General features: G+C 38.4%; 1 protein-coding gene across 1 annotated transcript; it reads right to left on the bottom strand.

Annotated features, from left to right (window-relative positions):
• Positions 1-5,313: 5,313 nt before the first annotated feature.
• Positions 5,314-5,766, bottom strand: LOC143556536 (uncharacterized protein At5g01610-like). Its single transcript, XM_077045826.1, has one exon. It carries the CDS (start codon positions 5,764-5,766, stop codon positions 5,314-5,316), a length of 453 nt encoding a protein of 150 aa, XP_076901941.1.
• Positions 5,767-18,960: the final 13,194 nt, after the last annotated feature.

The following is an 18,960-nucleotide window of genomic DNA, read 5'->3' as shown; positions in this document are numbered from 1 at the left end:
ACATTTTCAAGTGTCATTCTCCCATTCGACACTGTTCCTCTCCCAGTTATTCTTCCTCCGCTTTCACCAGCAAAACTAACTCTAGCTCCCTGAACAGGTTTTAAATCTTGCAACAAGTGTTTGTTGCCAGTCATGTGCCGGGAACAGCCGCTATCTACAATCCAAAGATTGTTGGCAGCCCTGTTCAACTGTTCCTGCACAATAAAACAATGAGTTAGAATCTTGGGACCCAAGACCAGTTGGTCTTGGATCGATACATCCCGTACCCTGGCTTTCTCAAGTTAGCGTCAGGATAATTTCTGTACGTCCTGTTAGGGAATCTCCCTGCAGATTGAGTGTAATGCCTTCCAAACCTTTGAGAATAGAAAGTGTTATTTCTTGTGGTTTGGTTGTAAAAATGAGGTTGGTTTTTATGAAAACTTGAATTCGTTACATTTTGGCAATTTTTAAAGTTTTCATTTTTAGCTGGAATAAAATGACGCTTATTCTCATTTTTATTTGGCTTCACATCTCTAAATCTCGGTTTCAAAGGACAATCTGCAACAAGATGTCCTAACCTGTTACATCTAAAGCAACATCTACTCTCCATTTTCTTGTCAAATGTTGGTTTGGATGTAGAGGTAGTATTACCAGCCGTTCGTCTCACATAAGGTGGGACGTACGGATTGAGTGGAGAACTCTTTTTAGAAACTTTATCATTATCTCCACTGGTGGGTAATTCTACCTTTTCTTTTGTCTGACCAGATTCGGACAACATATCCGAATCTGATGAGACTGGACTTGATACAGAAATATTCACACTAGAAACAGGCGAACTTGTTTCGCCACAGCTAACACTTGGTTTGACACTAGTAATTCTAATTGGGGTTGACTGAGCAATCTCAAAATCAACAGATTTCTGAACACTTGGATTATAAGTGTAATTATGGTTAAAGGGTGGTGGAACCTCGTGGTATCCGATTCCTGCCCTCTTTGCAGAGGTACTTGGATCACTCACAAGGTGATCAAGGATAGCCGAGGAGTTTCTGAACTGCTCAAGTTTGCGGTTCAGTTCCACCACCTTTACCTGGTGGTCAGCAATCTGTTTATCTCTATCAGCAATCAATTTTGTCTTTTCTTCCAAAACCTCATAACTAAGATCAATAATTTCTATTTTCTCAGCAAGTTTAGTTTTAAGACTTTTAATGTCTTTTTCACAAGCCTTTATCTTAACTTTATAACTGTTTTCTCTTGCTTTAATGAAATGGTGATCTTCTTTAACAGTTTTAAACTCAGCATCTAATTTGACATACTGATCAGTTATATTGGTTAGTTGCTCAGTCAAATTTTCACAATTAGCACAAATAATTTTGGGACATACCTTGGATCTACCATCCTGATCGTTCGCCATGAAAGCAGTTTCTTCTTCATTTGCTTTCTTCTCTCCATCAACCTTCTCAACTTCTACAGCTTCAGTCTCAGCCATGTGTGCTTGTTCACCCAAACCACTTGAGTGTTGGTTCCAGTTGTATTCTCCTGCCTCTCTAGTTAACATGGCATTGATCTCGCGGTTAATTCCAGAGTGTTGGTTAGGCCTAACTTGTCCCCGTTCAACTCTCTCATTCCTACATTCCCTAGCAAAGTGCCCGAACTGTTGACAATTGTAGCACCTTACTTTTGATTTGTCAAATCCAGGCCTACCACCAACAAACTTTCTTCCTGTTTTGTTCATAAAACGTTTTACCCGTCTCACGATCATTGCCATTTGCCATTGCAAATCCATTTCTTCCAAATCGTCAGCATCAATCTGGTCATAATCCTCATCAAGAACGGCAGGGTCCACAATCTTCCCCTGGATATAATTCTCGTATGAAGCAATAAATGAAGCGTAGACTGCAAACTGCTCTTCAGCAGATTTTACACTCATAGGCATCTTGGTGTAATTATTGCTTGTGGGACCAGCTGAATAACCACTTGTAGAGGATTGAGGCTTTGAAGCACTAGATCCTCCAGCAACAAAACATACGTCCCCATTTGAGTTCACAGAAACATTTCCTTCATGTGCAGAGTCAGAACCTGACTCCCCCTTCGAATAAAATGCAGCAGATTCAGGCCTTGAACTTGAGCCTGAGTTAACTTTAGCACCATACATACCAGGGTCTTGTATCTGGTCTGTGGGTGTCTCCTTTCGAACCATATTTAGCTCATACGTTCTGAGCTTGTTCACTGCAGTTTCTAAGTCACAGTTAGGAAAGTCTTTGTCTTCCCTCATTAACACGGTATACATTTCCCACTTCGGTGGGAGAGCATCTAGAAGCTTTTCAACGATCTCCTCCTCTCGATAGGCAATTGAATAGTTGCTAAGCTCTGTCATTAAGTGATAGTATCGGGTGATAATATCATCTAAGGATTCATTCTTCAAATATTTGAAGACGGAGAATTGGGTTTTTAAAAGTTTAATTTTTGAGGCACGTATACCCACGTTCCCCTCGAATCTGTTTTCCAGAGCATCCCAGAGCTCTCTTGCAGAAGTGTACTTTCGGAATGTATGAAGAACTTCTTGAGGTAGTGCCATAGTAATAGCAGCATGGGCCTTACTCTCAGCCTCATACATTTTCTTCTCCTCGTCATCCATCTTACTGTACTTCTTCACCACATCACGTCCTTCGTATTGCATGGTTGGAGGTACATATCCATCCTGCATGCACACCCACATCTTGGCGTCCTGATATTTGATATACTGGATGAACCTGTCCTTCCATGCCACGAAGTCCGTTCCCTTCATCAACCTCGGGGCCTTAGTGGCTGACCCCGCCTCTACCTCCATCTTGACTAAATCTGAGATGTTAATCGCGGACATCCTTGCGAAAACCTGAAAAACCTGAAAAACACAAAAAAAAATATTAAAACAGCTCAGATGGCGAAGTTAAGAATAACTTCGCTGGAAGTTAACTTCGCTGAACAAGAACTTCGCTGGATCTTAAATTCGCTTGACTTGGCGAAGTTAAGAATAACTTCGCTTAGAATGAGCGAACTTAGGATGTAAGCGAAGTTGGGTGGTAAGCGAAGTTACGGATAACTTCGCTTTGGCGAACTTATGAGGTAAGCGAAGTTGTGGTTAACTTCGCTAATCCTTATATCTTCGCCGAAACCCTAATCTCCAGTGACGGCAACTTCGCCTGAATTCAGCAACTTCGCCCGATGAACGCGAAGAACAGTTCAGATCTGAAACTCGGATTTTAACGAGAATTTTGAAGGTTTAAAGGCTTAAACACACTGGTAGGTAGCTAGAATGAATAAACACACCAAAAACTCGTCCCGGTAACACCCGAAATTAAACGAAATCTACACCCGCGTGAAATCCCGAACCTCACAATCGAGCCGAAAGCTCTGATACCAATTGTAGGTTCCTGAACGCGGATCGTACACGGGAAATCTCTAACAACGCAGGTGCGGAATCCCTGCGTATATAGGTACGAGTGTAGATATTGTAGAGATTGAATACACGAACAATGAACACGAGCTATAAGGTAAACACGTTATATTGAATAACTAAACACGTGACAGTAAGTCACTGTTACAGAGAACAAAACGAAACAAAGCGTAACCAAAAACCCTAACTCACGTCCTCCTCTGTTTCGGCTGAAACAGTGTATTTAAACACGACAACTTCGCCACTGGCGAAGTTGTCAGTAACCTCGCTAAATCAGCAAGTTCGCCATAGCGAACTTGCTGATAACTTCGCTAGTTTACAAAACAAAACATAAACAAACCATTAACTATATTACAGACTCGATAACAAATACTAGACTATGAACTACTGACAAACATGTACCAACATTCATAACTAAAAACCTCCAAAAACATACAATAAACTTCTATAATCGTCTATTTTGTTTGTCAAGTTGTAAAGGTAATTTGTTTTTTTTTGTTAATTTTGAAGAAGTTGACGGTTGGTAAATTTGTCTATATTGATTTTGTTATTTATCTATTTTCAACCCATGTGTAACACGGGTACTATCCTAGTAATATATTAAAAAAATATTTAACCCCATGTCACAACCCACCCCCACCTCCTACAGTCATAACCTCATCTCCGGCAGTTTAGTGAACCACCACCACCATCTCCGACGAGCAACCACTGCCTTTTCAAACTCTAATATTGAAAACCAACATTTTTAGGACCCTTCCTTTCTCACCATCGTCTTTTCCATTTGTCTTCCTCTCCGATCGAAGAAACATCACCCACCATCGCTGTCCAATATGCCCAAACACACCACTCCGACCTTTGTTGACGGAATCAGAATGGGAATCTTGATTGTTGATACTGATGGATTTTGAGAGATAATATTCAGATCTTATTGGAGTTGGGAAACGAGATCTGGGACGGCAGCGACACCAACGAATAATGGTGGTGCGGATAGTGAGAGATCTGCGTCGCCTGAAAAATATAATTGAAGATCGCCTGAAAAATGGAATTGATTGTGATGGTGGTGACTTGTGAAGTTGCAGCAACTAATTCTGTGGTTGATACCTTGATGGTGGAGTTTGAACGGTGAAGATGATGGATCTGAGATGGAGATTAAGGTCTGAATTTTCGAGTACTTGAAAAGTTGGAAATGGTTTTAGGTTTACTCATTATATGACATATCTTAAAGGTTATTATGCAATATTTATTAATTTTAAAAATAGATAATTCGAATAAAATCACTATCCTGGTCCTAAAATTCAGATATCCGAGATTAGGAAATTCGAAATTTCAGATGTCAGAATTTTCATATTGGGATTTAGGATAATTCGGATACGGATAACTTTGAACACCTCTACTTGTGTGGAACTTATAAGAGTGTCTCTTCTTATTAGGCTCATGAATCGGTTTTTTGTGGGTCAGGCTGCGTTGAAGGCTAAATCAGACAAAATTGTTAAACACGAGGAAACTTGTTAAAAGAATCAACATGTGTTTTCTTCCGTTTGATTTTGATACATTTGGTTTTCTGGCCCCAAAGGCTATGATTTTTTTAGTAGGGTTTAGCGTGTCGTGTATGGTATTTGTTCGGCTTCTAAGTCCCAAAGGTTCGTTTTTAGTAGGATTGGTTTTGCTATTAGAAAGGAGGTTTTGGCACAACTTGTTGCATGTTTGTCTGTCACTTTATTGTAATCGTTTTAAGTTTAATGAGAAATTATACAACGAACACCTTAAGTCCATTCCTTTTAGGGTCCAATTATTAATGAAATAGTTATTAATTAATTCATACTAACTAAATAATAAATTTATGTTTTATCATTTATTGAAAATATTAGATGTTATAAATTCCCGAACTATCATTACAACATTTATAATTGCTTACAGTTAGGAGACAAATAAAATACGTTAACTGGGAACTCTTTGTCTCCGATACCATGAATCGTCAACTTGAGTTGGTCTTGATTTCTATTGATATTCACGATACTAACCCATCCGAGTGCTACTTTTACTTTCACACCACCCATTTCCCCAAGATTATTTTGGGAAATAACACCAGTGATCGGGGGACTATATTGGAATTCATAACCGCCCACATTGACTTCACAAATAGTACGTAGATTAACCGAATACCGACCACTTCTAGGGTCAAAGGTGTATCCATAAGCACCGTTTGGAAGAAGACCAACCGGGAGGTTGTAGCTTTGTAGAATTTGATATACCGATGGTTCATCACCTCCCTCAGTAAATGAGAATATGAGGCTAAGAGTAAAGCAAAGCAACATCATTTCCAGCGTCTCCATATTTGGTTTGTAGAGAGCCATTTTTTGGTATTTCTGATGGATTTTAATGTGTTAGGCTTTAAGACAAGATGATATATAAATAGGTTCAAAAAGATATGGCAGCATTTATGTATAAAGTATAATAACCGATCATATTAATTATTTAAGTGCAAAACATTTATGACTCACATGTTTTGAATATTACATTTTAATTAACCAAATATGGACCTAGTGTGAAAACCAAAATATAATGGACAAATCTTACTTATTGATGGTCGGTTATTTTGTATATGCTTTAGTTCGTTTATTATTTAGTTTTAACTGTTTATTCTAGAACTATCGATACTTCATACGTTTGTTATTGGATTTCAGGTCACGGGCGTTAAAGTACTCAATATGGACCTGTTGTGACACGGAATGAAGACCCGGGATGTCCAGCACGCAAAATGAGTAAAAGAATGAAGTTTGCTGTTCCAGAGTCCCATCGCGGTACGCGATGGGTTTGATGAAGTCCCCATCGCGTACCGCGATGGGGGATAAATTAATTATTGACTTTGGTCAATCGCGGTACGCGATGGGCCATAGAATGAGGAATCACCAGAACTTTCGTTACGGGAACGCGTCAACACAGTTGAACCCGAACTTTCAGGGATCGAGCCACAACAGGTCGCAGGGTAATTACCGCCAGGGCAGTTATCAGCAGCAGCAAGGTTCGTCTGATCAGAATCGGGGGTATAACATAGACGGTAACCGGGGTGGAAATTCATCGGGTAATCAGGACCAGCAGAGGGGGTCCTCGGTAAATGCGGATGAGTCGGTGCACTCAAAGTTGGATGCATTGATGAAGTTTATGACAGATCATAAGGCTGAAACGAAGAAACTGTTTGAGTTACATGATAAGTCAGCAGGGGCAATGTCAAAGCAAATTGGTCAGCTCGCAGCAGATATGGCAAAGTTGCAAAAGAGTGCAGGTCAACTCCCGAGTGATACTACAGTTAACCCGAACCATTACTGCTCAAGCTCCAAGAAGGGAAACAATGTGCAAATCAATGCTGTAAGTCTTTTACCTCATTTTGAAATTTCTGGTGTTGAAGTGGATTCACCACCCCAGTTTGTTGAGGAGGTGGTGGAAGATAATAGTGGTGAGAGTGATTATGTCGGTCAAAATGAATCAATTTTCCAAAATGAATCAGAACCAAAAACATATGAAATGTCTTTTTGTGAAAATTGCACATGTGAAAAATGTTTAAATGGTAAATTGACCAACATGAGAGATGAGGAGGTGGAGAATAATACCACCTTAAGTAAACTCCAAGACCCAGGAGTGCCGCTTTTATCAATTCAAATCGGGAAATTTAAAACTGATCGGGCACTTATAGATCTTGGAGCATGTGTTAGTATCATGCCCGGTAGTTTATATGATCAGTATGAATTTGGCCCATTAGAAATGGTAAACACCACCGTGGTGTTGGCGGACCAAACTCATACACTTCCCCGGGGCATGGTGACTAATGTAATGGTTCAGGTGGAGGAATTTTTCTACCCAGTTGACTTTCTTGTACTTGACTATGCTAAACGTGGGAATAATACACAACCACAAGTCGTATTGGGTAGGCCATTCCTCGCCACAGCACATGCGGTAATTGATTGTGCTAAGGGGGTTTTGGGAATCAAGTGTGGAGACCGTGATAAACGGTTATTATTGTTTGAAAATTCTACTAACCCTCTTGTTGACAAGTGTGTATCCTTGGACAAGGATCGTAGAAAAGAGGAATGTTTTGTGATTGACAGGATAGATAAGAAGGGATTTGAGAAACTACAGAGTGAGAAGGTGGAAGAGAAAGGTAACATACCAAGGAAGAAGAAGGTTAGACATCCACCCAACCAAAATGATCGAGAGTGGAGATTGAGGATGTTCGGGCCAGATCATGGCCTATCGGAAGACTGGCAACAAATGATTGAAGAAAAGCGTGCTTATAATGAGAAGGTTACGCGGGAGCGGGCCAGACGCCCACCTTGAATGCCATAAAAGTTTCAAAAGGGTGGTAATTGTACATTTTGTATATTTTTAGTTTAAATTTTAAATTTTTTTATATTACAAATTGTATTTCAAGCGTACCATCATAGCAAAAGCCAAGTGTGGGGATACCGCACCACGAGAAAAGTTGGGATTTTGATGCCTTCTTTTAGCTACCCAGAGTGCTTTCATGTTCTTTTTGCTTTGGTTAATCCAGGTACGTGTATATTTTGTTGTAACCAAACTTTGTGGGTGTTGTTCACTATAAACCCTCACGAGACCCCACTCGTCCTCCCGGGCTACCGGGGGATTTACAGGGCTTGTTGCATACGCTAAATGCAATCGTGATTCCTACGAAAGTGAGTTAGGTCTTTTAACGTTTTTAACTAAGTTAACAGAATTTATTATGAAACAAATTAATTTGGCTCGGTAATTGTTTTAATAAAATCAACAACTATTCATTTTCGAAACTCTTAAAAGACCTATGTCTTACACTTGTGAGAAGCTTGCTTCTACACATCTCGAGATTTTGCAGGTTCGATTGTCAGTTTGGTAATTGGATGAGATGAGAGTATACAAGTGTTACGAGAGTTCACGAGCCGACTGGTCCTTCTCCAGTCACGTTGATATCAGGTGATTTCAGTATCATAATTTAATTTTGTTTCTATTATTTTACACGTTAAAAGTGTAATTGTATAATTGTATAATTCCAGTCACATGAACCCCGAATTTTTAAAATTGCTTAATAATCAAAAAACTAAATTTCAACCCCGTCACTTAAATGTTTATTAATCATTATATCTATTTTAACATTGAGGACAATGTAAACCTCAAGTGTGGGGATGAGGGAAATTTGAAAAATTTTAGGCCGATAGTACCTCGAAGAGTGTTCAGAAACCAAAGTTGTTAATTGTTAATTATTGCTATTAATGCCAAGTCATAGGTTTCTGGTCATGGTTGGTTTCTCAGCGTCTCATTAGTCTTACTCACAAATGTTTTTATTACGAGAAGTTGAAAATGGGGTCGTTTAGGCGGGGATAACGAGTCATGGGGACAGGTACACATGTTTATATCGTCAACCCTATTCCTCTGGCACGTGTGTGAGTTGACCCAAATATATATAATACACATATAATATATAGTACACACACGTCATTTGAGTGCTTTCACTAATGTTCATGGATTACGGGATCGTAGTTGGCAAAATGCAAAAGTGATAGAGGCAATTACGTTAAACCTCGTCTGGATGACCGAGAGTGTGGGTACTGGGGGGTTGGGCCTCATACATTATACATATGAGCGTGGGTAATGTGAGGGGCGGGGGGTTGGGTTCCTTAGAAAACATTTCTTGGACTTATTTTTTTCGTTTGTTTAACCCCGACATTATGTTACGAGACGATCTGGCTTACTAGGTTTATTTGTAATTGTAATTGTTTATGTTTTTGTATTTGTTCCATTGTTAAGCATCACGTTATTATGCTTAAAAAAATTGAGAAAAGGACAAAAAGATGTCTGTTTATATTCAGTTATATATTCTGTAGTTCGTTGATGTTCGTTTATTAAAAAAAATGTGAAATCAGTATGTTGATAGTTTGTTTATTTAGATGTATATAATCAGTCAGTTAGTGGTACATTAGTTTCGTTTTTATTTTTTAGATGTTTTGTAGTAGGCCGGGTCGGATCGTTTGAGCTACTTAAATATTTCCCTTCCATACCCTTACACCTGGCCCCGTTACAACCCTTTTAAAGGTCTCTTGATTTGCATTTGTGCCAAAGCAGCTTGATGGATTAATATGTACTTATGAGTGATATTGAGAGCTGAGAGATACTGGCACATCTTTTGCTAGTCCATATATTAAACTGAGAGGAGAGATGTTATATTACGAGGGGTATGAGCATGTGTGCCTTAACCGGAAACAAAGTACACCTGTCTGGGCGGCTCTATTGTTTTTATCATAGCATTTAACCGTATTTGTGAGATGTCAATCTAAAAACAGTGTCAGTCTGGAAAACTGGGTATGACCTTAAACCTTACTAGTATTAATGTCGATAATCTACATACCTATGATGGAGGTCGATGTTTGCTTTAGAGTTTTGCTTGAGGGCAAGCAAAAGATAAGTGTGGGGATGTGATGGTCGGTTATTTTGTATATGCTTTAGTTCGTTTATTATTTAGTTTTAACTGTTTATTCTAGAACTATCGATGCTTCATACGTGTGTTATTGGATTTCAGGTCACAGGCGTTAAAGTACTCAATATGGACCTGTTGTGACATGGAATGAAGACCCGGGATGTCCAGCACGCAAAATGAGGAAAAGAATGAGGTTTGCTGTTCCAGAGTCCCATCGCGGTACGCGATGGGTTTGATGAAGTCCCCATCGCGTACCGCGATGGGTGATAAATTGATTATTGACTTTGGTCAATCGCGGTACGCGATGGGCCATAGAAGACCCCGTCGCGTACCGCGACGGGACTGCAGACGGGATTTTGAGTTTATAACTTGTTTTTTATCAACATGAAACCCTAACTTCGTTTTTGACGACCAAGAGGCGATTCTAGCAGTTCATATAGGCGATTTCCACCATCCTAGCTCGTGTGAAGATCATACATATGATCCATATCATCTATATTGAAGATTCGATTATGTCTAGGCTCGGATAATCGCCTAGAATCGCACCCGGGATGTATAGTTTGTAACTCTTTACAGTTTTTCTCTTGTGGTTAAGAATACTATGTTTTGATTATTGTTGATTGATATATGATTATTGATGTTTAGTATTTCTGTGTGTTCGGTCGGTTTAGGTTTACGTTGGTCTGAACGATCTGTTACCAGTTGCTAGATAATTAGTCATATAACTGTTTGGTTAGATTGAATACAATAAAACGTACAATTACCCTTAACTGAGTCACACTGGCAAGGACCGTTTGATAACCAGTGCCGTGTGTAAAGTAATTGTTGACGTCTAAGGTTTTGTCTGGTTGATCAGTTTTCAGTTAATCGTTGATAATCAATTTGTTAGGTTACATGAGATACTGTTTGGTTGCTTACTTGAATTCCCGGGTGTGATTTGCTTTGTTAACTGTTTACAGCTCGCTTGTTCGTTTGTTGCTTAGTTCTCTTAATTTAAACTATTGCTTGTGTGATTAGCACTAAAACAAGTACTTCATAATATTGAATCTGTTACACGAATAGCATTGACCACATACTCCTTGTGATACGATACCCTACTTGCTCTAACTATTTAGAATAATTAGGTTTTTGATTGACTCAAATGACGGTAATCACTTATCTATTAAAACAAGACAATGTGTACACATGACACCATTCTAGGGTGTTCACCTAGATGCCAAGTTATCGCCAAGCCACATATTCTATTTCCTATTAATGCCAAATCATCTCATTCACATTATATAAATTTTAAAATTGTAAACCCTTGGTACCGTACAAGTAATGCCTCCATATCTTAAGAGCAAACACCACAGCTCTGAGTTCCAGGTCATGGGTCGTGTAGTTCTTCTCATGGATCCGTAGTTTTCGAGAGGCATAGGCGATAACTTTCTCGATTTGCATCAACACGCAAACGAGACCCTGTATCGATGCGTCACAATGCACCTCAAAATTTTTCGTTCCCTCGGGGAGGGCTAGGATAGGGGCGCTACAGAGTTTGGTTTTCAACAGTTGGAAGCAGATTCCAGCGCATCACCCCAATTGTACTTAGTACCCTTGTATGTCAAGGCGGTGAGGGGTTGAGCAATCTTTGAAAATCCCTCGATGAAACGTCCGTAGTAGCCAGCCAGTCCTCAGAATTGTCGCACCTCGGTAGGAGTCTTAGGTGCTTCCAAGTTTTTGATGGCCTCTACCTTGCCGGGATCGACATGGATACCATTCTCATTGATCACATGCCCTAAGAAGTGAACCTCGCGAAGCCAAAATTCGCATTTCGAGAGTTTAGCATACAGTTGTTCCTTCTTTAGTAATTCCAGGATTAACCTCAGGTGTTCTTCATGGTCGGTCTTGTTCTTGGAGTAAACGAGGATATCATCAATGAAAACAATCACAAACTTATCGAGGTACGCCTTGCATACTCTGTTCATGAGATCCATAAATACAGCTGGTGCGTTGGTTAAGCCAAAAGGCATAACCGAAAACTCATAGTGACTGTACCGAGTTCTGAATGCCGTCTTTGAAATGTCTTCTTCACGCACTCTTAATTGATGGTAACTAGATCTCAAATCGATCTTCGAGTAGTAACTCGATCCTTGAAGCTGGTCGAACAGATCATCAATTCGGGGTAGGGGATAACGGTTCTTGACCGTAACCTTGTTCATCTCCTGGTAATCGATGCACATGCGGAAAGTCTCATCTTTCTTTCGAACAAATAAGACAGGGGCTCCCCATGGTGATGAGCTGGGTCGGATGAAACCTTTATCCAACAAGTCTTATAGTTGAGTGGACAACTCCTGAAGCTCCGCCGGTGCGAGCCGATACGGGGCTCGTGCTATGGGTGCAGCACCGGGGGCTAATTCGATTTGGAAGTCGACTTGTCAAATAGGTGGAAGTCAAGGCAAATCTCGCACAATCGGTATGTCTTCGATTCGCTTCTCCTCCGCGGGTTTCTCGACAATATGAGCTAAAATCGCCAGATGACCCTTTTGTAAATATTTCTGCGCTTTCATGAGGGTGATGACGCTTGTAGTCATGCCGCTTTTCTCGCCCTGTATCGAGATGATTTCACCAGAAGAGGTATTGATATGGACTATCTTGTCGTGACATATAATCTCAGCTCTATTCTCGGATAGCCAGTCCATGCCGACAACGACATCGAAACTACCAAGCGTAAAGGGTATAAGGTCGATATCGAAGGTATGACCTGACAGTTTCAACTTACATCCCGCTAGTACATGAGTTGTTTCTATAGACTTACCGTCAGCTAATTCAACAGGAAACTTAGCATCTAACGGGGTTGGAGTTAAGTCTAAGAGTTTACTAAATGCTTTCGATACAAAACTCCTATCAGCTCCAGTGTCAAAACAAAACAGAAGCAGAACAGTCGTTCACAGGGAACTTATCGGTAAACATATTCGGATCGCTGCGGGCCTGGCCCGACCCAATGACAAAACCTCTACCTTTACCACTACTCCCGCCACTGTTATTGCCTTCATTGTTCTCATTCTGCTTCAGTTTGGGACAATCCTTCCTGAAATGACCCTCCTGACCACACTCAAAGCACCCTTTCGTTGTTGCATGCTGTTTAGGAGCACCCTTAGCCGCTAGGTCTCCCCTACAGTCCTTGGCCCGATGACCCAATTTTCCGCATCGCAGGCACTTGATACGGTCACATGGCCAGCATGGTGATAGTTGCACTTGTTGCATTTCGGGTACTTTCCAGCATAGCCACTCGAAACCTGTCCGCCACCGTTGTTGTTATTGTTGGAACCCTGATTATTGAAGTTCCGAGCGAGTTCGGGTTTACGGTGGTGTTGTTGCTGTGGGGGGTTCGATGAAGAGGACCTGGTGTTGTCAAACTTTCTCTTTCCATTCCTAGAGTTGATGTTGTTGTTGTCATGGCTTGTGTTATCACGGGTTTTGTAGGTGGAACCTCTAGGTGGTAACGCACCTTGTGCAACTGCTTGGTCCGTCAGTTTGTGGGCTATTCGGATCGCTTGCTGAATATTAGCCGGTTTGGAAGACGTCACCATACCCTGAATCTGGGGTACCAAACCATCGATATACATCTCGATTCTCTTACTCGGCGGGTCAACCATCCGCAACACATCACCGCCAGTTCGTGGGAACGGATGGTGTAGGCTTCAATCTCAGAACCTACCATCTTTAACGCCCAAGATTCCGATTACGGCTTCAAGATTTCCTCTCTAGGACAATACTATCCTCGCATCATGTTCTTGAATCCGCGAAATCCGACAAACCGTCAGAGAGTGTGAACTAACAGGATCGGAATCATTAGTTATAATCAAACACCAAAAATAAAGTTTTCAAACAACCAAGACATTAAGTCTTAAGTAAAAATGGGGAAGCGTAAATCATAAACCAAAACAGTTGCGCCACACAGGACGACTTAAAAACACAAGTTGTCAAGACAGAAATTAAAAGTAGTTTTTAAAACAATGATGTTTAACGAATGCATGTCCTAAACCGCGCGCCCGCCTCGGCTACCTGAGAATAACATACTAAAAGTGTCAACACAGGGTTGGTGAGTTCACAAGTTTATATAAATAAAGCGTTTGCGTTTGCGTTTACGTTTTGCGTTTGCGTTTGCGTTTGCGTTTGTGTTTGCGTTTGCGTTACCAGATAGTGTTAAGTCAATTTATATATCAATAGGTAGCTAACCTATCAACAAGTATTACTAAGTGTTCGACACCGAAGCTGACTGTTTATCAATTGCCTTGCCCCCATGTCAACCACGACTATGGTAATGGGTTAGCCAAGATTACACCCACTCGACCTACAGTCGAGTTTAGAGTTGGGTGGGGTTTGTCAAACCCAGTAGTACTACTCAACAGTGATTCGCTATTATCCAAATATTAACCAGTTCGATGTTATGAAGGACTTTGGTTGGTTTGTTTGCCACTTAGCCTTACAAGTGATATATAAAAACTAAACAAAATCTACAGCGTTGGAGTATGTTATCTCCCCCAAATAAAAGCTTTTAAAAAGAGTAAAAAGGGGACGTGAAACTCACTGTTTGCGAAGAATTCAAAAACAAATCCGAGAGATGCGCGTCAAAGAAAATCCTCACTAGTGCTCTAAAACAAAAATGAGATTCTCTAAGTATTTAAACTACTATTGAGTCTCTAGACTCGGCAAATAATACCTATGCATGAGATACGTTTCGTGTTTCGTTTGTAAATTATGTGTGACTCGACAAACACATTGGTGACACGTTACATGTGTATACAACTACTTAAGCATCAAATACTAACATTGTACATTACTAGTAAATTATCTCCCCACAATGGCAATTTAGTCAAAACATGGCAATTATCTATTAACAAACACGTTTCATGTATTTTCACATAGTTCAGCAGCTAGTTTTATCAAGACAGATTTCTACTTGAAAGATTACTCTATTCAACAGATCATAACATATCAATTAATTCACCAAAAATCGTCACAAAAGCACACATGAGTTAGGTTTCCATAACTATTTTTATTGTATTTTTATTCCACATAGTTTTCTCACAAAGACCAAAACATTACAGTAAACTCACAGCAGTCAAAATCGTGCGCAACAGAATGATATTTGTTATTCCCGTTAAATGGTAAATTCAATTAATGCAAGAACAATTGGGTTAGATTCTTAACTCAATATATTAACTTCCAGAAGTGGAACTAACCCATTTGGTCTTGTAGTTTATGATATATGATAATTTCAAAACAGCCTAACAGCAGGTCTCCCAAATCAGCCTTGCACAACAGTTTTGTAAAATAATAAAAACAAACTTTTATACATTCAAAAATTACAAACTCGGACTTTTCAGAAACTAGACTCGACCTAGTATATTATAGAATCAACAATCGCATCAAAACATAACATTAACATCGAGTTATAGTCATCCAAACACGAAATAAATAATCTGTCGAGCATTAGTTTTCATCAAAACTCAATAAACAATTAACCTATGAACTAACAATCATGCATGTAACCCTAAATCATCAACAAACAACATATTTAACACTTAGGGTTTATGTTTACAGGTTTAATCATAAAACAAAATGATAGAATAAATTAGATATGAAGCTTATTTACCTAGTTATCACCTTGGATCCTTCAACAACCTTGTAAACAACTTGTATGTGTATGTGTGTGTGTGGTAATCGGCCGAGAATGGTGAAAGGGGGAGGGGCTGCTGCCGTCGTGTAGGGGAGAGGGAGAGAGTGGGATTAGGGTTGGGTGATTATGTTGTTTATATATTTATTAAATATAATACATGTTACAAATCGACCCCTAAACTTCAAGTGAACTTAATTCTAGCATAACTAGTTTATAATATCCATAATAAGAGGTTATACTATGCAAGCACACAATCATATGTCAACATAACACATATTTATACCGAGCACTTGTTTATATTATATATTGTTTGTTCACCAACGGTTTGAGTCGACTCGTGTGTGTCTCGGTGGAATTCCGAAAGACTACTTGTGTAGTGATTGTCATGCGTCATCTAAACCCTAGTTTAAATGTAATGAGATTTGCGTTACAGTTCATGTGATCTTAAGTTTGAAATAACAGAGTTCGGATTAACAGAGTTAACCTAAAATTGACGAGTGTCACATTATTCCTATGTTGAAAGAATTTTCGTCCGGAAAATTTGAGTCAAGTCGCGATGGGTGTCTGAAAAAGCAAGAAAAATTTTTAGTTTGTCATACCACGTGTCACCACCGCATAAGGCGGCGTATTATTACGGCGCCGCGGTACGCGACGGGTCCTAAGGAACCCATCGCGTACCGCGTTGGGGACAAAAATTGGCTATAAAAGGGGGTTGACGGGCATGAGCTCAAATCATCCCAAAAACACCTTCCTATACACACACATAGCATTGGAAAGCGTGCCCTATCGCCGTAGCAAGCCGACGTGTTGTTTTCTCGTAATTCGTGCAAGAAACGAAGTTATAATCACGTAGTAATCACATAAGCGAGTAGATCAAAATCTTGCCTTTTTCTTATTATCAATCTAAGCATCCGAATTAAGGTAGGAGTTATGTTTAAGTTATTTGAATTATAGCTTAGACTATCAATCGAGGCTATGGCCTTTAACCTTGATCGTATTTTACAAACATTCATTCACAATCAAGTTTTCATAAACGTTACTTCATGTCGAAGTAATGTTAAACGAAAGATATATTTTGACGGGCATGTAGTAACTGGAAGGGGGATATCACCAGTAGTAAGTTTCTTGCATAAGGAAAAGTAATTCGCATAAATCCCAATCAACCGAGGGACCCGTTTACTTACCTGGAGAAACTTACCAACGTGATAAAACCTATTAGGCCAAAGCATGTTATATCAAACGTCACATAAAACAAGTGTTTTCATTCAAAATCAATGATAAACGATTTCAAGGTTAAGCTTACAATCATAGCTTAACATCATTCAAAACATTCATATGAACCTGTTTATGTATAGGTTAAGTATCATTCACAATCAATCAATCAGTCAAGGTTTCCAACACCGACGATACAGGTGAATACATTCAAACCTTTTCAATCAGTCAAAACATATTTATACTCAATGAGACGAACAGGTGTTTGTCTTAACGAGTCAATCAATGTCTACATGAGATCGAGTAATCTCTAAAACGTTATAATACAAAGTAGAGTATAATATCAACTCATACCGAATACGCATGTGTATGGATCCAAACATAACTGTTAAAGCTCAATCAATCAATCAATCAAAGGCAATGAAGCCACGAGCTTAAACGGTCATGACCAGTTCTCAGTTTAGGGCCGTTTGGCTCGGGGAATACCATTGTGTGTAGGGCAGTGGTACATATACCGGAAGTAGAAATGCTTCCGCTGAGATTGTCAAGAAAACTATATTTGTATTGTAATCGTCATTCAAAATGTTTTATTGAGTCATACGTGTTCACCAGCATATAGCTGACGTATTTTTCCAACCCATTGCAGGTAATTAAGCATAAGTAGCATTAACAAGGATTGGATTCTTAATGAAGATAGAAGCGCGTACAAGATGGCTCCGTTTTTATATAAAATCCTTGTAATATGAAAACATATATTTTGTAAACCAAAACTCGGGTATTTAATTCCCGAGTAAATTTTCAATGTAAATTAATATTATATTCAACCTAAAGTGTTCCGCTAAAATTAACCCATAAACTCTAATATATTTACAAAACAGGTACCAACTTGTGGTCACACGCCTAGGCCCTAAGTCAGGGTGTGACATATACCATCATTGGTAATTCCATTATTAGGTGATATCAATTGTTATCGATTTTATTGGTAATTGTTCCAGTTACTAACCAAAATATAATTTCTTATTTTACCAGTCATTTTTTCTGGTTAGTAATCAACTGTTATATGTTGATATCAATTTCAGGTTATAACTCCCAATTTGGTTGAATAGTTAATGCCATTGATGGAGTATTTGCTGCAAAAATGGCTTTGATTGAGTGTTGATGTTATTTTACGACTATTATTGTATTTATGTATTCTACACAATTCATGTAATTTAATTGATTTAGACATCATCAAAATTCTATCGTTGTTGGTCAAATCCATTTAATATATTTCCAGAATTTTGATTCTTTGTCAAATTCGATTTTATATATTTCCATGATTTTAATTACATAAATACAATAATAAAGTTTCCATGATTTTCACTTATTTCCACGTTTCCATGATTTTCATTATTGGTCAAATTCTACTTAAAAATTTCTTCAAAAGTTTCCTGTATTAAGTGAAGTTATTAATTTTTATTTGGTTAGTTTCATATGATGACCATTATTAAATGAAAAATGTAATGACCATTTTAGTTCACGTAAATCATTGCAAATGAAATTACCTTTAATTCAATTTATGACAGTTGATTTTTGTATAAAGATATTTTAGGTAATTAATTAATTTACAATTTGATTTCCGTTTACTTAATTGTGAAAGTTAAATTAAATTACTTAATTGTGGAAGTCAAATTAAATTATTAACGTTGTCCAAAACACCCGGGTAATTATGAAAGTAAAATTAAATTATATAAACTCAAAATTATTTTAATTCACACTAATATTATTGCTACAAAGATTTTTGTATTTTAATAATGATTTCAAATATTATGATAACTAATTATCATTTGACCAAAATGTATTTTAATATAATATCAACATTAATGATATTATATTTTGCCAACTTTAAAACCATTTATACTTTCTATATATGTAATTAGTTTGAATTTAAGTTTTTGCAATATATGTTGTCCACTAATTAATTTATTAGTTATGACGTTTATTTAAAATCAATTTTGGAGGACATTTATGACAAAATTAGATGTTTTACTTTTTCAATAATTCTTAAAGCGGATTTTTCAACGTTTACGTATTACATATAATAATTTTCAATTTTATTATATTTTCATTCGTAGAGAAAGTTTGTCTCAAATTCCTAAGGATCAGCTGTCAATCGTGTGTTTATTGACGACTATATGTTTGAATTTGAAGATTACAAAAACGAGTATCATAAAA

The sequence above is a fragment of the Bidens hawaiensis genome, unplaced genomic scaffold (genome assembly GCF_021521415.1).
Source record: "Bidens hawaiensis isolate Kalapana, Puna unplaced genomic scaffold, B.hawaiensis_p1.1 tig00018610_1, whole genome shotgun sequence".
NCBI classification, from domain to species: domain Eukaryota; kingdom Viridiplantae; phylum Streptophyta; class Magnoliopsida; order Asterales; family Asteraceae; genus Bidens; species Bidens hawaiensis.
This window is presented reverse-complemented; position numbering and strand designations above follow the sequence as displayed.

What these genes read in the sequence shown, in the direction of transcription:
- LOC143556536 (XM_077045826.1), bottom strand. Translation starts at nt 5,766, where the DNA reads ATGGCTCTCTACAAACCAAATATGGAGACGCTGGAAATGATGTTGCTT.